Raw genomic sequence first — 22,746 nt, 5'->3', positions numbered from 1 at the left:
TCCCTGGACTGACCTATCCCCTTCCTAACTCCCTACCTACACTCACCTTTACTGGCTCCATCCCCGCCTCTTCGAACTGTTTGTTTCCTCTCCACCTATCCTCTCCTCTATCCCTCTTCTATCCGCCTCCCACTCTCTCCCTATTTATTTCAAAACCCCCTTCCCCTCCCCCTTTTCTGATGAAGGGTCTCGGCCCGAAACGTCAGCCTCTCTGCTCCTATGATGCTGCTTGGCCTGCTGTGTTCATCCAGCTCTGCACCTTTTTGTCTCGGATTCTCCAGCATCTGCAGTTCCTACTATCTCTGACCACATAAATACTGTTCTTCAAAAACAAACACTGCAGCAATTTCAAGGCTGTTGTTTCACCCTGGGGTTCGTATAACAATTAATAAGCTACTCAATATTTGCACTCATTATTTATGAGGCCATGTGAACAGTTTGCTGAGATTATTGACTTGCAACCACCAAGGAGTAGACACTTGTTAAAATCAAAAACGCTACACACAATGGACACCTTTATTAAACCGTTCCATCTTTCTAAAGCTGGATCCAGTTACCAAGCACTTTTACAAGTATTGACAATGCTGGCAATTACCGCACACATTCTGTTCCCAGTTTGTAGCTTCCTCAGTGGTACAGTATAACTACTTCAGATATTAAATTAACTGTGCTTTTAAATAGCAGAGGTAGGACTTATTACAGAACACACTGTGATAAACTTTCATCAGGCTTGAAGTTATGCAGAAATTTGAATAATTGCAAGCTTTATACCCGAATCCTTTTAACCACACACACAAGAAAGAGCCAATATGCCCCAACCCTATTGGTTGATCAACTACCAATCTCCTTCTCCACCAGTGTTGTCAACACTTCAGGGTTGTTCTGAGTCTTCTGTAGACACAGCTGTGGGAAAAAGAGAAGAATCATGCAATGCCTTTGTTCCCCTCCATTTTCTTTGAACTGTCTCATTTATTAATTATAAAATATAAAGGTTTAAAGTTAGAAAGTCTTTTACAATTGGAAAATACTTGCTGGATAATCCCAAGTGCACATTGACAATCAATTCAGAATGATTAGTCAGGCTTACTTATGTTTTCTGGAAACTATATATATATTATACACAAGGACCTGACCTATCCTGAAGAAAGGAACAAATAAATGTCCGACAGTCCACAATCCTCTGGTGCATTTTCCATGGCTATGCCCTGACCTCAGAGTCAACTTGCCAACCAAATCATCACTTTTCTGCTGTAATATAAATTTGCGCTTCCTTTGAAATTTGGCTTTTCTGCCTTTGTTCTGATGTGTATAAGAGAAGAAGATTCAATAATGTTTTGTTTTCAGCAATAATATAAAGATTAGAGACAGGGGTCAATGGCACTTTGACTGGGTGGGGCTGCTGGAGATGAGGGGTTATGTGGTGGAACACCTCCAGAGGATTATCCAGACAATGTTAGTGATCTTCGGTTTTCACCAGCAGAGCAGCTAATTATTTTCAAGATTATTCATTTCATTGCATTGGATCTGACATCTGTGTGATATGTTTTTGACATGTTTTCCTTTCTATTCTGAAAAGAGTCTAGAATGTTCCTTTGTTTCCATTGATGAAGTTGGCCAGTGAGTCCATGAGATCCACTGAACGAGACTTGCCAAGTTTACCAGTTATCTTGCACCAAACCCATCAATTGATGACAGCTTCTTCATGTGGAACTGATGCAACAGCTTGGGAGTTTAAGAGTGAATACACAAGCATAGAATCTTGTTCTCACTTAGAGTAAAAGGTCACTGTGCAAATAGTGTAATTCCAGGCTGAGGCCTTTGCAGTGAGTTGAGTCAGTCCCAGAGTAAAAATGGGGCGTGGAATGGGATGGAAGAATCCAAATCTGCTGAGGCTTCCACTTGGGGTTATGTTGTGCTGACCTGCTGTCGTTGTGGATTTGGAGAAGGTGGATTTCCTTTTCATGCATTGTCCCCTCCATGATAATGTACAATGTTAAAGCCAGCACAACCATTCAGTGAAGGACCACAAGGCTGTCAGTGTTCACAGGAACTGCCCCCAAACAGAAGGTGGTCATTTCCACTACAAGGGAGAACTAACTGATTCACAAAAGTACGCCATTGAAGTGACTGTCCAAGAGCATGAAGTACCAGTGCAGCTATTCAAGAACTCTGTTAGTAACATCTATTATTGTATGTGGGTATCCGTGAGCAGGATCTAAATTCTCATCAGTTCACAAGTAGCTTTCACCATGTCTTTTGATGGGGGTGAAACTCAGACTGACTGAGACTTCAGACAACTCCTAAACCTCATGTGTAATTCTGCACACAAGGATTCATTGCATCCAGGGAAGGGTTGACATTTGCTGTTATTCTAATCCAGAAAGGCAATTGGTGGAGCTTGATACTGAAGTCTTATATTTATTTAGAGGACAAAACATTACAAGCATACACCTCCTCACCCTCTCAGAGTTTCTGTCTGTTTATATGTACTCAAGTGAAACCCCAATTAAATGTTCTCCACCTACATATTGTTATGATCCTCATAGAGACTAATAACTTTTTAAAGAGATATTCTATTTTCCTGACAAGATTTCACATTTTAAAACTTCTGCTATAGCAAACAAACTAAAATCCACATCAGCTAAGCATTATCTTATAGATTTTCTATAAACTACAGAAGAAATAATCTTTATTGGTTTCTTAAATCAACATGATAACCCCACACTACATTTCTATTTCACAGCACACTCTCCACACGACTGCAATGTTTACAGCCTTCAGTCCGAAGTTATTTTCAGCTTTCAAATGGCTCTCCTCTCCCTGCTCACTGAGTCGTAACATCCAGTGACCATCGAATATCGTTTCCCTCAATCTTCCAAGAAATTCTAAGCCAACCTACAGCAGCACAGATCTGATGACCCTTTCCCCCAGCCAGACTAGGCAGAATCTCCCAGTTTCCCCAAATCTTCATGAGCTCCAACTCCTCAACCAGAAGATGAGCCCGTGTTAGGGTTATGCCTGATATTTAACACAGAATTGCTGTTTCCACTACTCCTGGTTTCCGGAGTCTCTCTCTCCAGGTCACACACTTTGTCTGCAACGTCTCCGAGCCCAGCTGTCTTATGGTTTGTTCTCAGGAGTTGAACATGGCACATGCATTTCAATAGTACCTAACCTGATGCCCCCATCCCCATGGTAACCAGTTGGGCAGAACTAGCAACAGGTCATACACCCTTATTTATTACTCTATTTTACGTTGAATTAAAGAAATGGTTGAAAACATAACCATCTTATATGTGTACAAGTATTAATGGGGGTCAGTTGGCTGGTTTGTGATGCAGACTGATGCCAACATGATGGGTTCAATTCCCCCACTGACTGAGGTTATGAAGGATTCTTCCCCTCAACCTCTCCCCTCACCTGAGGCATGGTGACTCTCAAGTTAAATCATCTACAGTCAACTCTCTCTCCTGAGTAATGGTAAGACCATGGCGACATTACGTTTGCAAGTATATCCTACGTTTGTAACTAAATAAAACTGATATACAAGTTAAAGCTATGGCCTGTCCTCAAAAATAAAGATGATCAGCGTGTGGTTTATTTGCAAATAGCATTCTGTCCTCCTGAAAAATCTCTCCGTTCATTAATGCATACCAGCATATGAAAATGACAACCAGGAAAAGTGCAGTCAGTCTCTCTAGCCCATTCTATGCAAGCTATCCAGCGCATGGGCAGACGCTTCTATCCATCCATGACCTGGGAGAAGCTCCTACCTCCTGCTGTTCGTGGATGCAAATTGCAAAAAGTGCCAGTCTTTTATCACCAGGCAGTTCTTCTCCCCCCATTTGCAGTGAGGTTGATGAAAGGTGGGCCCACCATGTCAGCTGTAGCACTCCTGCCTCTGAGTCAGAGGGTTGTGAGTTCAAATCTCATTACAGGAACTGAGCACACAAAAACCGTGCTAACCTTCAAACCCTGTACAGAAGAGATGCTACATGGTTGGAGGAGCTCATTTTCAGATAAGATGCAAAACGGAGACTCCTGTCTATCCTAAATAACAAGGTGTAGAGCTGGATGAACACAGCAGGCCAAGCAGCATCATAGGAGCAGAGAGGCTGATGTTTCGGGCCTAGACCCTTCATCATTTCTGATGCTGCTTGGCCTGCTGTGTTCATCCAGCTCTACACCTTGTTATATCAGATTTTCCAGCATCTGCAGTTCCTACTATTCCTTCTACTCCTGTCTATCCTCTTAGTTTGTCTAAAAGATTCCAGGACACTTCTACAAAGAAAAGAATGGCAGTTATCCCTGGGCAATACTTACTCCTCATTCAGCAGCGGCATTACATTGCTGTTTGGAGGAGCTTGCTACGTTAAAATTGCCTGTTGCACTTACAGCGTTCCAGCACTGGCACTAAAGTGCTTTGGGTGCCCAGTGGGGTAAGGTGCTACATAAGTACAAGTCTTTCTTCAAGTGTTTCTTTCTCCCTCAGCACCACTTTCCAATATAACTAGTGGGGGACCAAGATCAAACTCCAGTAATACAAGGTGGAAGAACTCTGTGACCATAACTTTGCAAATTCCTCCCAAGTGTCTTTTAAAGATTACCTGTTTTGCCATTCCAAGGAATTTCATGAAGTTTTCCCTCCTCCAACACCTACTCCCCATTAAAATTAATCTGTCACAATCAGTTGAGTTGTTGTTGAGTCAATTTTTGATTTGGTTAATTGGTTCACACGGTGTTATTGCCTGCTAACCAATGAGTGAAGAGGTGCTGCAAAGAAATACTGGGGACTGGAGGAGCAAAGTAGCCAAGACATTTTCCTATTTTATAGCTGAGCCTCCGCTTTAACAATCTACAGTACTAGCTGCAAACAGATTATTTCAGACAAGATAATAAACCAGAAAGATTTCTAGGCTCAAGAAACTCTCATTGACTTCAAATCTTAAATTACTGCTGGAAGTGTGACTTGGGTTGTTTTCCTATACTTAAGGTACTATCTAAATTCAAATTCTTGACATTGTTTTCTTTTTACTCATTCATGGGATGTGGGCATCACTGGGTGGGCCAGCATTTATTGCTCGCGCCTAGTTGCCCCTTGAGAAGATGGTGGGGAATCTGCCTGCTTGAATCGCTGGAGTCCCTGTGCTGTTCCAGATTTATTAGCTGCATTTAAATGCTCTATTGGGTTTTGAACCGATGCCACTACAGTGTTAGCCTGGGTCTTTGGTTTCAGTGACAATGCCACCACCTGCCCATTTTGGAGCAATGCGCATGGCACATGATGAGCAAGTGCAGAAAACTGATTTGGGTGTTTGCAAAGTGGGAAGGTTACTTTATCACACTAGCCTCAGAAAACAAAAGCAAGCTAACATGGCTTAATTGACTACTGGACATTACCAGCCATGAACACACAAACACAAGCCAACATAACTTTGAATTTATTATCATTTCAGACAGCAATGCTACTGTGTGTTACTAATTCCAGGAGGTTGGGTGTAATTGAGAGTTAACCTTCCACACGCTGACTGAGGTAATGTAAATCCTGCCAGAGTCAGTGGCTGAATCAGAAACTCCACTCGAGCGGGCTTACCAGCACGAGCATTGTGAAGTTGTAAATTCACCACACGGTAAAGGTTTGCATTTGTTTGACCAACACAAATCGGCTCAAAATCTGTAACATTTTGGTTTTTATGGTAGCTCAGTCCTCGACAGTATATCTTGAAGCAACTTGCTGTGTTTGGAGGGTAAGTCCACTGCAACGTGGCACTCAGATACAGCTGGTCTGTAGCTCCCGGAATCTTTCTCCACAAAATGTCGAAGACGGTAAGATTTTCTACTGCCTTCTGTTCCACATTCAATTTCGCAGCGTCCAGAATCTTAAACAAAGCACAACATTCATTTACCCACTAGTGTATTACTGAATACCTTTTACAATAACAAAATATATTTTTCTTTTCTCTTAAACATTAGCAAGAAAGATATGAAACAACTGTAATCTATCTTTTCTTCCCTGCCCCATTTACAATCTAAATTTTTATAAATCACTGGAGTCTCCAGCTGGAGTAGAGGGATGGTATGGCCTAGGAGAGATTACAGGAGACAGTTAGTCAGAATGAGAAACTTTGAATTATATGGAGAGTTTTGGAAAAGTTGGGATTGTTCTTCTTAGGACAGATAAGAAAAGTTATGCAAAATTATGAGGGATATAGATAGAACAAGTAGCGAGAAACCATGTCCTCTGACGATTGCATCAGCAACAGATTTAAAATAATTGGCAAAAGAATGAGATTGAAAATGATTGAAGACGTGACTACTGCTTATTTCTGAATCTTCTCATTTTTAATTTCAAATTGGTAGTATGTATGGTTTTCATTTTAGTACTGTCCTCTATAGTAGATTTTTGTTTGAGAAAGAACAATTGTTTGCACAATTCTAAAAGTAAAATGCAGGTTTGAAACCGGTGCACTGATTTTACAAACTGTGCATGAGTGGTGCAGATGGTGCAGAACTAGTTGGAAATAAATGATCGGCTGAGAGCTGATTCCCACAGAAACCTGTTTAAATGGAGTTAAATTGCCTGGTTGTCATATGATGATGTAATCAAATGATCCGCTCCATATACCTTCCCAAAATGTCACATTTGATCAATAGAATGTTTAACATTTTCAATCTTCCTCAGCGTTTGCAAAGTACCTTCCTTCCCTCAAGCACTACACGAGTCAAACAGTATGAAATTACACTCTGACGCATATGCCTAGTTGTACTGTGTGGAGGAAAACAAATGAGGACTTAAATCAGTCCACTGACAAGACCATAATTTGAAACCTTTTGATTTTGCAGACGGTCTATATAAACAGTCATGAGGAAATGGAACCGTTATTCTATCACATTTATGTCGTGTGCTTTAATTGATAACAGCAGTAATGATCAAGCACCATAGCTGCTGTGTAAACAGGATCTGCAAAGTCATTGACTCTCACGCACAGGTACCATTGCAGCAAACTGACCACCATTGCACAGCACCACAAATTGTACATTCAATAAGATAATGAATGTTACTGTTCAAGAGCACTTAATGGTGTTTCTTCTGAAATTTCTTTTAACTCACAGCAGAAGTTCTGAGGTTACCTTGATTTCTCCAATTCTGCACCGAAACCGTACGTCCTGCTCATCCTTCGTTAGACGAGTAATGACGACAAAGATATCTCGAAGAATGCAATCCGTCAGCTCTAAGAGATAGAAGCTGAAAAATACAGAGGTTTTTAGTAATTGAAACACAGGTTGGTTCCTTGCTAATTTGCAAAGTGGTCAAACAAAATTTGCGACTTAGTGCGGTTAACTGAGCTCACTAAAGACAAAACTGACCATGGGGAGGGATTCTTCCTTGACTTGAAGCCACGAAGATTGGGTGCAGCTGCAACACACTACACTTAGCTTCACAAATAAAGTATGGTTGCTTGGGTGCAATGCCTGAAGGTTGACACCATCCTTACAATTGTATCAAGGTGATTAATGCTTTGACAGAAGGAATAACGGGGTAAAGAATTCGGAAGGGAAAATAACAGAAGCTAATGAAATAAAAGAACTTGTAATTATTTAGTGAGTGCCAGCTTTCACCCGAGAGACAGCTCCGCAGTGTATTATCTCAGCTGAGACTCCAGGGCAGCACCGAGCAGGGCTACACTGTCAAAGGCACCGCTTTCAGTTAGAGTGTTAAAATGCAGAAGTTCCTTCTCTCCAATCAGATAAAAGTAAACAATCACGTGGCATTTTGTGACAGAGGAGAAAGGGAGTTATGTCAGTGTCCCACGCAATATTTATCCCTCAAACAACATTCCAAAAATTATTTTTTGGTCATTTATTGCATTGTTTTCAATTAATGATTTTATTTTGATCATGTTGACGTCTGTTCATGAAAGGAATGACAAACCTAAAGGCCACATTTCACCACAGATGAAGACAATGTACAGGGTACATAGTAACTTTAGCACTTTCACATATAGCGCCAATACATGTTCATACAAAATCTACTGGAACAATGGTGCCAGTTATGTTTAAGCTTCAGTGATTTGTAACTTCACACTATACTTCTGTAAATTTTAGGATTGATGCTGATGTAGTTCTGTTCAAACGCAGGTCATCAAAAGCAATTAGAGGAAATGTTTCAACATTATGTTGCATGCAATTACCCAGATTATTTATTAAAAAGGATCTTTGCAATATTGTCCTTATGTTGAAATCACAGTCTTGGCTATCCAGACTGCAAAGGTTAAACAGTCAGAAAATAAAGTGACCGAAATGCAGTAAGAAATTTCCTAACATCATAATCAACAAACTTGCATTTATAAAGTATCTTTCATATCTAAAACATCCCAAAGCACTTCACATAGAACATAGAACATAGAACATTACAGCGCAGTACAGGCCCTTCGGCCCTCGATGTTGCGCCGACCTGTGAAACCAATCTGAAGCCCATCTAACCTAAAAACTATTCCATTATCATCCATATGTTTATCCAATGACCATTTAAATGCCCTTAAAGTTGGCAAGTCTACTATTTTTGCAGGCAGGGCATTCCACGCCCTTACTACTCTCTGAGTAAAGAACCTACCTCTGACATCTGTCCTATATCTATCACCCCTCAATTTAAAGCTACGTCCCCTCGTGCTAGCCATCACCATCCGAGGAAAAAGGCTCCCACTGTCCACCCTATCTAATCCTCTGATCATCTTGTATGTCTCTATCAAGTCACCTCTTAACCTTCTTCTCTCTAACGAAAACAGCCTCAAGACCCTCAGTCTTTCCTCATAAGACCTTCCCTCCATACCAGGCAACATCCTGGTAAATCTCCTCTGCACCCTTTCCAATGCTTCCACATCCTTGCTATAATGCGGTGACCAGAACCGTACGCCATACTCCAAGTGCGGCCGCACCAGAGTTTTGTACAGCTGCAACATGACCTCATGGCTCCGAAACTCAATCCCTCTACCAATAAAACCTAACATACTGTACGCCTTCTTAACAACGCTATCAACCTGGGTGACAACTTTCAGTGATCTATGCACATGGTAACAAATTACTCTGAAATGAAGCCACTTTTGGTTTGGACAAAAGCATAACAGCCAATTTGCAAACAAGACCCCACAATAGCAGGGAGATAATTTCTCCTCAGTCTGACAGCAAAGTGGTTATGTGACTGGTTATATTGATCTAAAACCTTCAATTGCTAAGTTTGAAATACAGAGTTCCAATGCTACATAGTAGTTTATGAATTTAGGTTTCATTAATTAAATGAAAATCTGGAATTAAACGGTGACCATAAAGAAATCCGATTTTCAATAATAAACTAAAAAAAAGCCTTTTAGGGAAGGAAACTTGCCATCCTCACCTAATCTTGACATAGACATGACTCCAGATCTACTGTAATATGGTTAACTCTTAATTGCCCTCAAAGAAGGACTAGCCCTGCTCAATCCTATTGAACTGCTGCAAGGAATATAGGAATAAAACCAGATGGACCATCTGACATCCACCCAAAGATTATAGTTGGACATGTCACTTGACCTATCAACTCTACAAACAGTGAGACACATGTCAAGACTGGGAGAGCTATTCTACAGACAAGTCAAACAAAATCCTGACAAAATCACATTGACAGACTCACACCTTCAGCTAATGTCTCTCACTCCTCCATCACCATCTCTGGATATGCCTTCTCCAGCTGGCAGAGCAGACCCACTAAGTGGCAACATAGTGGCACAGTCAGTCAGGAATGGCCAAGGAAGCCTTCAACATTGACTCCAAACCACTTAAGTCTCCACTTTGAACACCATGGGAGAATGTACCTGGGGTGAGGAACTTGAATATACACCACCAAGAATGCTTTAGCAGTCACACTATTTACCAAACTGGCCAAAAATTGAAAGGCATAGTTGCCAGACGGGCAAAGAAAACCAACACAAGGCAAAAATCTATTTGTCTATGTTCTCACCAATCTATCTAACCAAAACTGTGACCACCATGCAGTGTTTGTGGAAGAAGTCCCATATTCACATGGAGGGCAGTGACCTCTGTGTTATGTGGCACTACCACAGGGCTAAGTGGGGTATATTCAGAACAGATCCAGCGGCTAAAAACTGGGCTTCCATGAAGGACACTGTATCATCAGCAGCAACAAATTTCATTACAATTTGTAAACTGGCTACCCAGAACACCCCTCCCTCTATTATTACCGCCAAGTCTGAGAGCCAGTTCTTGTTAAATGAGGTGTGCAGGACAGCATGCCAGAAGCAGCATAACGTGCCCCTAAAAACAAGGTGCTAGCTGTGCTATAACACAGGACCATATGCATGCTGAACTGCAAAAGCAGGGTACGTTGGACAAAGCATCAAAATCTGAAAAACAGGTCAAATCAAAAGTCTGCAGTTCCTCTGCTTTCAGTCAAAATGGCAACGGTTGGTTATAACAGCTAAGGTAGCTCCATAAACGTGCCCACAAAGTACAAGGGCTAAGCCCAGCAGGAGTATAAAAGTAAACTATTTCAGCCAGAAATGCTGAATGGATGAATCACCTCAACATCCTCCACAGGTCTGAAGCATCACAAATGCCAATCAATTCACTCCATGTAATATCAAGAAATGCTAAGTGCACTGGATACAGCAAAGGTGAAGGTAAGATCCCAGCAGTGGTACTAAAGACTTGTGACAGAGAACTAGATGGATATCTAGCTAATCTGATCCAGCAGCATCAATCCAACAATGTGAAATATTGCTCAGATATGTTTTTATCACAAAGTCAGGACAAATCCAACACTGTTTGCTGTCATTCGCAAAGCGATAGGAGGTGCCATTAACGTGCAATCAAATGCTGAAGAAGGATCCCAGCCCAAAACATTAACTCTCCTACTCCTCTGATGCTGCCTGGCCTGCTATGTTCCTCCAGCTCCACACTGCGTTATCTCTGACTCCAGCATCTGCAGTTCTGGCTACCACTTATTCACCGGTTCTGTCACTGCTTTCACTCACTGACGCTCAGCTTGAATTCCAGTCGGCTCCAGATTTTATTACACCCTTGCTTCAAAGATAAGACATGGCAAGAGCAACTGTTTTTTGATGTTAAGATAGCGTTTGACTGAGTATAACGTCAAGGGGCATTAGCAAAATTAAAAGCCAAAAGGAGTGCAACTAAAGTCACAAATTGTACCAAGAGAAGTGGTTGGCATTGTTGGAGGTCCAGTCTGTTCAGCCCGAGAACACTGCTTACAGGGGTTTCTCACTGGAGTTTCCCATGATCAACCAGCTTCAGCTGCATCAGAACTAAATGTTTTTCTATCAGAATGAGAGAGGTAGGACTGTTTCCCAATGGTTGCCCAGTATTTAATTTCATTTGCAATTGAAACAGTTTGTGCCTGCACACGCAGCAAGAACAGGAGAACACTCAGGCTTGCAATAGGGGCAAGTAACATCCAAACCACACAAGTGCCAGGAAATAACCATCTCCACTTACTATCAGCATGTTGCCATTGCTAAGTCCCCCATTATCAACATCCAGAATTTGCCACTGACCAGAAACTTAACTGTCCAGCCACAGCTATAACAGCAGCTCAGAGGCTATGAATCCTGCAGCAAGTAACTCACCTCCTGACTCCCCAAAGCCTGTCCACCATCTACAAGACAAGTCAAGCTTGTGAGGGAATACTCTCTAACTGCTTTGATGATTGCAGCGCCAACAACGCTCAAGCAGCTCAACACCATTCAGGACAAGTCACCCACTTGATCCATTCAGCATCTGAAGCTTTCATTCCCTCTCCTGCCAGGGTAGAGTGGCAGCAATGTGTACCCTCTACAAGATGAAATGTGGTGGACAACATCTTGTACTTGCCACAACAGTCCTCTGGAGGCAGTATGGAGGCCTTTCCATTTTGACATATTCCCCAAGATGAACTCGTGTTAAACAATTTTTACCTCCTCTCTAAACATTACTCACACTACTCACAATGAGACAGATTCATTATTGATCATATAGAATTCTTTCTAATGCTTTGGGAACAAACTGTGTGATTTCATCAATTTTGCCATGAAAACAAAGAACAGTGGCACTGATAACAGAAATTTCAAAAAAGGAAAATCTGATTGCACCAAAATGGAAACATTTGTGGAACAACTGGAACATAGCTCCACCCAAATAATCAAACTTTGTTAACTTTAGGTTAGGGCAGCAGAGTTTATTTTCACAAACACCATTTACACTTTAATCAGGATTAATGTTTCACCCTAAGGGTGACGTGTGCATATAATGTTATGAACAAGTCACATGCTATGGTCACTGAAACTTTACATCACTGTGTGCCCATTCAATCCACAAATGCACTGTCAGCACATGGACTTACCAAGTTGTCCATCCCTCAGGGTTCCATGGAGCACTGTTCTGAATAAACTTTTGAACAAGGGCATTATCTCCTGGAAGTGATAATGGTTTTAGCACTACAAGAGTACAGAACACGACAAAAGGACAATTAGTGAAGAACCTTTTAAATACATCACTGGCTTCTGTGTTCATCCAGCCCTGCACCTTGTTGTCACTGACTTATTAAATTTGTTTAAGAATATCTCTAATTACTCTCCAAGTAATTTGAAGCAATTCAGGCCACTGTGGATTTCTTTTTATTCACTCATGGGATGTCCACATTGCTGGCTGGACCAGCATTTATTGCCCGAATCTAGCTGCCCTTCAGAAGGTATTGGGAGCTGCCTTCTTGAACTACTGCAGCCCACATGCTATAAATTGACCAACAACGCCACTAGGGAGGCAATTTTAGGATTATAAACCAACGACGCTGAAGGAATGGTGATATATTTCCGAGTCAGGATGGTGAGTGGCTTGGAGAGGAACTTGCAGGTTCTGGTGTTCCCATGTATCTGCTACTCTTGTCTTTTTGGAGGATAGGGGTCCTGGGTTTGGAAGGTGCTGTTTAAAGATCTTTGGTAAATTTCTGCAGGGACTCCTTGATGCCAGACCTGGTCGAATGCAGCCTTGACATCAAGGGTTGTCACTCTCACCTCACCTCTGGAATTAAGCTCTTTTGTCCATGTTTGAACCAAGGCTGTAATGAGGACAGGAGCTGAGTGGCCCTGGCAGAACCCAAACTGGGCGTCGCTGAGCAGGTTATTGCTGAGCAGGAGCTGCTTGATAGCACTGTTGATGACACCTTCCATCACTTTACTGATGATCGAGAGGAGACTGATGGGGCGGTAATTGGCCGGGTTGGATTTGTCCTGCTTTTTGTATACAGGATATACTTGGGCAATTTTCCACATTGTCGGGTAGATACCAGTGTTGTAACTGTACCTGAACAGCTTGGGTAAGGGAGCAGCAAGTTCTAAATCATAAGTCTTCAGTACTATTGCCGGAACGTTGTCAGGTCCCATAGCCTTTGCAACATCCATTGTCTCCAACCGTTTCTTGATATCTCATGGAGTGAATTGAATTGGTTGAAGAATAGTACCTGTAATGCTGGGGACCACTGCAAGAGGCTGAGATGGATCATCTACTTGGCAATTCTGACTGAAGATTGCTGCAAATGCTTCATCCTTATCTTTTGCACTGGTGTGTTAGGTATTTCCATCATTGAGGATGGGGTTATTTGTGGAGTCTCCTCCTCCACTAGTGATTTGTATAATTTTCCACTACCATTCACAACGGGATGTGGCAGGACTGCAGAGCTTAGATCAGATCTGTTTATGTGGGATCGCTTACCTCTGTCTATCACTTGCTGCTTTTGCTGTTTGGCTCACAAGTTTAGTAGCTTCACCAGATTGACACCTCATTATTAGGTATGCCTGACGCTGTACCTGGCATACCCTCCTGCACTCCCCACTGAAACAGGGTTGATACCCGGGCTTGATGGTAATGGTTGATATGCTGGACCACGAGGTTACAGATTGTGCTGGAGTACAATTCTGCTGCTGTTGATGACCCACAGCGCCTCGTGGATGCCCAGTCTTGAGTTGCTAGATCTGTGCGAAGTCTGTCCCATTTAGCACAATGATAGTGCCACACAACACGATGGAGGTTATTCTCAATGTGAAGGTGGGATATCGTCTCCACAAGGACTCTGCAATGGTCACTCTTACCGATACTGTCACAGATGAATGGTAAGGATGAGGTCAAGTATGTTTTTCTTTCTTGTTATTTCCCTACCACCTCCGGCAGACCCACTCTTGCAGTTATGTGTTTTACAACGCGATCAGCTTGATCATTGGTGTTGCTGCCGAACCCATTCTTGGTGCTGGACATTGAAATCCCCCACCCAGAGTACATTTTGTGCCCTTGCCATCCTCAGTGCTTCCTCCAAGTGTTGTTCATTATGGAGGAGTACCAATTCATCAGCTGAGGGAGGACGGTATGTGGTAATCAGCAGGAGGTTTCCTTGCTCATGTTTAACCTGAAGCCATCGGACTTTGTGGGGTCCAGAGTCAATGTTGAGGATTCCCAGGGCAACTACCTCTTGAATATGCAATTCCACATATTTCTTATTGAATTCAAATTCCAGTAATGCCATGGATGGATTCAAGCCCGGGTCCCAAGAACATTAACTGAGTCTCTGGATTAATAGTCCTGCGATAATACCACTAGGCCATCACCTGCCTGTCTGATGCACAATCGAGGGTGCCATTTTAACTGTGACAAGGTGGGTTACCATAGTTACTCTTAGGGAATAGATATCAGAGATGCAGATTTTATTTGTATAGGACATATGCAACCTGACATTTCAACATCACAGAATGGCTCCATCAAAGACAGATGCCATTCGGTCAGTCATATGCCTGTCTGACTGTCAAAACTTCAAATTGCTTCCAGAAACAAACTTGCTCTACAGCAAAAGGGAGTAGAAGGACCAGGGCAGCATGCGAACACCACCACCTAGAAGATTCCCTCCAATCCACAGGCCAATCCTAACTTGGAGCTACATCCCCATTCACTGTCACTGGCTCAGAATCCTGGAACTGTCTGCTTAACAGCACTGGGAGGGTGTAGCTATACCCCAAAGACTGCAACTGTTCAAAACAGCAGCTCACCACCAACTTCTCTAGAACAATTTTAGATTAACCAGCGATGCCCACATCTCAAGAATGAATGAAAGAGGAAAGAAACCTCATTACTGTAACAAGATCCAATTTACGCTTAGGACAAGAAATTACCTGCATCCTTTAGTTCTAAATCAGCACTGACTCAGCAAGGTCCAACTCTGAGCAGTATTCAACATTATAACTTCAAGAGCCCTCCAGACACCTGCCCAATAGAAACTAGCAGTGCTAAAACCTTAATTACTTACAAACAGCTTCTCTGACACTGAAAATGTACTTCTGTAAATTTGGAGGCTCATTCCTTCAAAGTTTCATTTTTTTTCCTGCTCTCACAGATCTTAGATTCTCTTTGGAGAATGACATTTTGTTTTGGTTTTCAGCACGTTACAGTTTAAAGGCCCACAGAAGGTCTGTGGGAAAGGGGACCTGCAATTTTTTTTTACATCCATTAATCGGATGAGGGCATCGCTGGCTAGGCAGCATTTATTGCCCATCCCTAATTGCCGAGAGGGCAGTTCAGAGTCAACCACAGATTGCTGTGGGTCTGGAGTCACATGTAGGCAAGACAAGGTAGGGATGGCAATAAAACCCAGATGGGTGTTTCCAACAATGGTCGTCATTAGATTCTTAATTCCAGATACTTTTTTATTGAATTGAAATTTGAACCCGGGTCCCTAGAACATTATCTGGGTCTCTGGATTAACAGTCCAGTGATAATACCACTAGGCCATTGCCTCCCCAGTGATGTTTATTAACTGCTGACACCAATATCAAGAGCAAGATCCTTTCTCTTGGCTATCCAATACAAAGTCTGGATCAATACAAGCAAATTTGTTTGTAAATAATTAGTAGTTGATTAATACGCCTGTCATTTGTACTTTGTTGGGCTCCTGAAGCTAACTGGATGAAAACAAAGTGGAGTCACCATAACCAAGAAAGTGTGTTAGGAATACATCCACTGTGCAGGGCATGAATAGAATCATTAACTAGGATCTTCAGACTTGGACCAAACATGTGTTTGTCCTGGCTGCTGTACATTATAAAATAAAATGTCAGAACAGCCAGTTGCATAGCCCAACAAAAAAAGCACTGCAGTGTGTGTTTTGGAAACAGATTTCTATAAAGAGATCAAATCACCAAATGCATATTGTTGCACAATTAGATCAATGGTTCCCACAATATACTGGTGAAACTTAAGTCTGATACATCCATTAGATTGAATGCAGTTGTTAATTGACGATAAATTTAGAAATCATACTGGAGATATATAGTGGAAAATAAGAGTTACTGAATTCTAAATTAATCAGTCTAGCTCTTGGTAAAATAATAAGCTAAATGAACAGTTCTTACAGTAACTGCAGAGCATCCCAGGCTCAAGTGCTGGAGGGAACATGGGAATCAAATCAAACACAACAGCAATGCTGAATTCCTAAGTAATGAGATCCGAAAACAGTCTCATTTCTGTACATAAAAAAGGCTTTGGATGACTATTACTGATTCGGTGTTTTACACGGATAGATACCGATTCATTCCTATTTCACATACCATTTACTGCAGAAGTGGTGTCTGAATTACACTGTGAGGTGGGACAGGTCATCAGCTCTGGACTCACAACAACTTTGGTGTCATCTTCAACCTTATAAACAAAGGCAACAAAGACTCTGGGAGGGCTCTGCACCTGCAAACTAAACAACCTGTGGAGAGTAAATGGTTTAAATGTCACACATGGTCATTAGAAAGACTCTTTACACAAAGAATGGTGATAGTGATGGAAAGCAGCGTCACAAAGACATATCCTCAAAACAGGAATTCTTAACTTTGTAGGCATTTCTCGACTAAAAGTCACCTAACATTTTTGAAGTCATTCATCAAACTTTATACTATAATTTTGAGAATTTCTAGCAACCACCTTATCTGTGTCGTTTGAATGTTGGCAATAAATAACAGGGAGAGCCATAAGATAAATGAAACTATTTGCTACAGGAACTTCTGTCATGGATTACACATTTCATGCATATGCATATTTCAATCCATGTCAGTGTATCCACTGGGAATACACTGCAATTGCAAGGGGGGGATTTGCCTTCACTGCCTAATAATCAGTCATATGATAGCACGACCCAGGGCAAAGACTGTTGAAAGTGAAACTCCTTGTTGAGTGACCTGGATACTGCCCCCACGATGGTCTCTGCTGCCTTCCAATGATCGATTGATGAACACATCAGTAAGGCTATGAATCAACTAATAAGTTGATATTTTTCAACAAATAATGTGAATGATCAGAACAGCAGATGCGGTCAATTATAATTTATCACTCAGCACAATAACACATAAAATGATAAGCACATAATAAAGTTTGTACGCTAAACAGACCTTTTGACCATTACGCTTAAGCCTGAACAATTTCAGAGAAGTTAGGGAGAACGTTCTGTCTAGATCCAACAGGACTCTCTGTCTGTCAGCTGTGTTTTCTCTTCCCTGAACAGATAAAGACTTGATCTCTGACCCATGTAATTTTGAGACTTTCTCCAGTTGAGCTGACATTTAAAATGACGACCTTCCTCCTGGGTCACTACTGCTATGGGGTTCAAATAAATGGATCCATTACAACATGACTTGTTAATAACACTGGAATGTGCAAAACAATTTATCCATTGCGTCAAACTGATGAAAGTAACAGTTTGATCGCTGTCACTTTCCTCTTGGGAGAGCTTCTTAATGTACCTCATTTGCTTAATCTGACTTCACCTCCAAGGTTTGTCAAACTAGAAGTCCGTCTCAAAGCAAGCAGTCAAAATCCCCAACAGAACAACAGATGGTGAGGTGGTAATCTGATTGTCAAGTGCTGCCTGGCCATTTCCTGTCTGAAGGATGGACAATTAGAAGAAACAAATTATATAAGACATCGGACACCCCTGTGAAGCCAAGGGCCCAATTCAATCTCCACTGAATTGACATTTAGCATTTGTTTTCAAAGTAGGCAGAAGACTGCTTCAATATGCAGACTGTGATTAACTGGGGACACTGATTGCCATTTTCAAATCCAAATGGGAGGGTGTTGCACCCTGCACTCAAGCTCCAGTCATATCAAGGCTTTGAGTGATCTAATTACTAATGCTTAAAGGATCAGCTGGTAGTCACTCCAACACAGGAATTTTCATTTTTGGGAGAGGTAGGTCAGTGGGCATGGATTTCAACGGGGCCCGCTGCCCATCCAACATCACCTCTCGAACCTGGGCCAAGCCACAACTCATCGAGTGCAGTATGCCAATAATCAGCAGGGGGCAGCAAAGTCCCTGTTTAACACCAGCTTGCTGGCTAAAGTCAACTGACATCTCGATCAGAAAATCGTTCAGATTTCCCAACAGCTTCATTGGGAGGTGCACTTGTGGCTTCATTACGTTTTTAAAGCTGGATAAAAATAACTCCCACTAAATCTGTCCCATATCTGAATATGATTTTTTAAAAAATCCCAATACATCTTTGTTCCAAGAGATAAAAATATAGCTGTTCACATATTTTCTATCATTCTAGTATTGGCAGAACCATAAAATACTGATGTTCCTCCTATCACAACAATTATAGGAAAAGACAAATTCAATTTCAATTTAGTCTTTAAACGGGTTCATTTGTTGAAAACTCAACCATTCTTTGCACTGGACGAAGGTGCCACAGATACCAAAGGTAACACCAAAGCCACTGATATGGGAATGGGAAGAGAAGCCATTGGAATCAGCCCTCTGGCTATGATTAGACAGATGAGAATTGAACCAGGTGAGTGTAGATACCCAGTTGCACAACAGTGGGGAGGTACTGCCCTTACCACAGTCATACAGCATGTAATTTGGAGTCAAAAACAGAAGTTGCCAGACCCAAAATGTTGACTCTAATTTCTCTTCACAGATGCTACCAGGCCTGCTGAGCTGTTCCAACAACTTCTGTTTTTGTTTCTGATTTACAACATCCGCAGTTCTTTCGGTTTTTATGTAATTTGCAGTGTTGATAAGAGTGTTTTCTTACGGTAGAGGGGCAGAAACAAGATAAAAGAGCAAATTAAACAGGTGATAAATGTAAGAAGATCATCCATATTGAATTTTCAATTGACCGGGTAGGTAATAACTCTTCCTTCACTCGCCCACCCAATTTGTCAACAAATGTCTAATTCCATAAAGAACACACAAACATAATTAGATATTAAAGGAAAAGAAACACTATTTACACAGTTATAAGCTAAACATGGTGCAGAACTCATCCAGGTATGTGTACGCATTTCAGAAGGCTGCTCCTGACAAGTAGGAACCACTCTAAGGTAGGCAAAACATTAACAAAGTCATAAATTTCTTTCCCCATTTCCCACTAAGTCAGGTACATGGATAGAAACTGCTGGAGAAACTCAGCAGGTCAGACAGCATTCATGGAGAGAAAGCAGAGTCAACATTTCAGGTCCAGTGATTCTGATAAAGGGTCACTGGACCTGAAACCTTGAGTCCGTTTTCTTTCTACAGATGCTGCCTGACTTGTTGAGCCACTCCAGCAATTTCTGTTTCTGTATCGGATTTCCAGCAGTTCTTTGTTTTATTTTGTTTAAAGATATATGGACAGCTAGAAATTCTTAAGATGCTAAACTGTCATCTTTTAGTTCAGTGAAAATCCAAACATTTGCTCTGATTTTACTGGGGGCGATCGGCATTTGCAGAAGGAAAAGTCAAGAAACCTGACTGCATGTTACAAATGGAACAAACAGGACACAGTTACAATCAAAACAATTAATTCCCAAGGCATTGAGGGATTGGTGACACAGAAGTTAGAAGTGCTCCAACTTTGTCCGGGTCCTGCATGATTTAAAATTAAAAGCCACGAAAACTTTGGGATGACACTGGACAGCCCACATTGAATAAAAAGGTGTTTCACAGAAGTAAACTCATCCTTAGTTGGAAGGGGTGTAAAATAATGAAGACTATAAACTATATTTATTTAAATGCACTAACCTCACAGACACACTTGATCTGTTGGCAGGGATTAGCCCTTTAACCACAAGACAGCATCCTCCACTCCAGGCATCCTCTGAACACCCATGGGTCTTCACACAACCGTTGGCCGGATCCAGCTGCTGGTCCACAAACAAAGGCTGAATTTCCTGTGCACTTAGATTAAGCCAACTTCCAGTAACCTCCACCTGCAGGAAGCAACACCACAGTGCTGGTAACTGACAGATACAAAAATACTGCAGACGACTGGCAGGCAATGTGAAGTGGGGATCAGTAGATTATTTAGGTTCTGATTTTTATTGATGGTACTCCAAAATATAAATAGAATTGTTAATTTTCTGCGTTTTTAATCTCAGTGGATTAATTAATCGTCCAAACAATTAATCCAAAATACCAACAGCCTGACATCATAATCACATATTTCCAAGAATATATCCATGATCTGTGTCAATTTAAGAACAAAACTGCATTTAGGTAGGGATAACAAGGTGCAGAGCTGGATGAACACAGCAGGCCAAGCAGCATCAGAGGAGCAGGAAGGCTGACGTTTTGGGCCTAGACCCTTCTTCAGAAATGGGGGAGGGGAAGGGGGTTCTGAAATAAATAGGGAGAGAGGGGGAGGTGGATAGAAGATGGATAGAGGAGAAGATAGGTGGAGAGGAGACAGACAGGTCGAAGAGGTGGGGATGGAGCCAGTAAAGGTGAGTGTAGGTGGGGAGTTAGGGAGGAGATAGGTCAGTCCAGGGAGGACGGACAGGTCAAGGGGACGGGATGAGGTTAGTAGGTAGGAGATGGGGGTGGAGCTTGAGATGGGAGGAGGGGATAGGTGGGAGGAAGGACAGGTTAGGGAGGCGGGGACGAGCTGGGCTGGTTTTGGGATGCGGTAGGGGGAGGGAAGGTTTTGAAGCTTGTGAAGTCCACATTGATACCAATGGGCTGCAGGGTTCCCAAGCGGAATATGAGTTGCTGTTCCTGCAACCTTCGGGTGGCATCGCTGTGGCACTGCAGGAGGCCCAGGACGGACATGTCGTCTGAGGAATGGGAGGGGGAGTTGAAATGGTTCGCGACTGGGAAGTGCAGTTGTTTAGTGCGAACCAAGCGTAGGTGTTCTGCAAAGCCGTCCCCAAGCCCTCCGCTTGGTTACCCCGACGTAGAGGAGGCCACAACGGGAACAGCGAATGCAGTATAGCACATTAGCAGATGTGCAGGTGAACATCTGCTTGATGTGGAAAGTCTTCTTGGGGCCTGGGATGGGGTTGAGGGGGGTGGTGTAGGGACAGGTGGAGCACTTCCTGCGGTTGCAGGGAAAAGTGTCGGGTGTGGTGGGGTTGGAGGGGAGTGTGGAGCGGACAAGGGAGTCACGGAGAGAGTGGTCCCTACAGAAAGCAGACAAGGGTGGGGAGGGAAAAATGTCTTTGGTGGTGGGGTCGGATTGCAGATGGCGGAAGTGTCGGAGGATGAGGCGTTGGATCCGGAGGTTGGTGGGGTAGTACGTGAGGACGAGGGGGGTTCTGTTTTGGTTGTTATTGCGGGGAGGGGGTGTGAGGGATGAGTTGCGGGAAATGCGGGAGACACGGTCGAGGGCGTTCTCGACCACTGAGGGGGGGGACGTTGCAGTCCTTGAAAAACGAGGACATCTGAGATGTACGGGAGTGGAATGCCTCATCCTGGGAGCAGATGCGGCGGAGGCAAAGGAATTGGGAATAGGGGATGGCATCTTTGCAGGAAGGTGGGTGGGAGGAGGTGTATTCTAGGTAGCTGTGGGAGTCGGCGGGCTTGAAATGGATATCGGTTTCTAGCTGGTTGCCAGAGATGGAAACAGAGAGGTCCAGGAAGGAGAGAGAGGTATTAGAGATGGTCCAGGTGAACTTAAGGTTGGGGTGGAAGGTGTTGGTGAAGTGGATCAACCGTTCGAGCTCCTCGTGGGAGCACGAGGCGGCGCCGATACAGTCATCAATGTAACAGAGGAAGACTCCATTTTCTCCCCCTTGGTCCAGGAACTCCCTACCTACATCTGTGACACCACCCATGCCCTCCACCTCGTCCAGAACTTCCAATTCCCCGGTCCCCAACACCTCATCTTTACCATGGACGTCCAGTCCCTATACACCTGCATTCCCCATACAGATGGCCTAAAGGCCCTCCGTTTCTTCCTGTCCCGTAGGCCCTACCAGTCCCCCTCCACTGACATCCTCATCCGCTTAGCTGAACTCATCCTCACCCTCAACAACTTCTCTTTCAATTCCTCCCACTTCCTACAGACAAAGGGGGTAGCCATGGGTACCCGCATGGGCCAAGCTATGCCTGCCTCTTTATAGGATACACGGAACAGTCCCTCTTCCGTAGCTACACTGGCCCTAAACCCCATCTCTTCCTCCATTACATCGATGACTGTATCGGCGCCGCCTCGTGCTCCCACGAGGAGCTTGAACGGTTCATCCACTTCACCAAAACCTTCCACCCCAACCTTAAGTTCACCTGGACAATCTCTGAAACTTCTCTCTCCTTCCTGGACCTCTCTGTTTCCATCTCTGGCAACCACCTAGAAACCGATATCCATTTCAAGCCCACCGACTCCCACAGCTACCTAGAATACACCTCCTCCCACCCACCTTCCTGCAAAAATGCCATCCCCTATTCCCAATTCCTTCGCCTCCGCCGCATCTGCT

The 22,746-nt window shown here is 42.9% G+C and overlaps 1 protein-coding gene across 1 annotated transcript in view; it reads right to left on the bottom strand.

Annotated features, from left to right (window-relative positions):
- Positions 1 to 5,418: 5,418 nt before the first annotated feature.
- engase (endo-beta-N-acetylglucosaminidase) overlaps positions 5,419 to 22,746 on the bottom strand; it is a 60,032-nt gene continuing 42,704 nt past the window's right edge. Inside the window, exons 10-14 of the mRNA XM_048610903.1 lie at positions 20,078 to 20,265; positions 16,635 to 16,783; positions 12,392 to 12,485; positions 7,132 to 7,246; positions 5,419 to 5,879 (exon numbers count right to left, since the gene is read on the bottom strand). Of these exons, the coding sequence (XP_048466860.1) occupies positions 5,466 to 5,879; positions 7,132 to 7,246; positions 12,392 to 12,485; positions 16,635 to 16,783; positions 20,078 to 20,265 (960 nt within the window). The 3' untranslated portion in view covers positions 5,419 to 5,465. The remainder of the gene's footprint in view (positions 5,880 to 7,131; positions 7,247 to 12,391; positions 12,486 to 16,634; positions 16,784 to 20,077; positions 20,266 to 22,746) is intronic.

This window comes from Rhincodon typus, chromosome 23 (assembly GCF_021869965.1).
Source record: "Rhincodon typus isolate 14 chromosome 23, sRhiTyp1.1, whole genome shotgun sequence".
Lineage (NCBI taxonomy): Eukaryota > Metazoa > Chordata > Chondrichthyes > Orectolobiformes > Rhincodontidae > Rhincodon > Rhincodon typus.
This window is presented reverse-complemented; position numbering and strand designations above follow the sequence as displayed.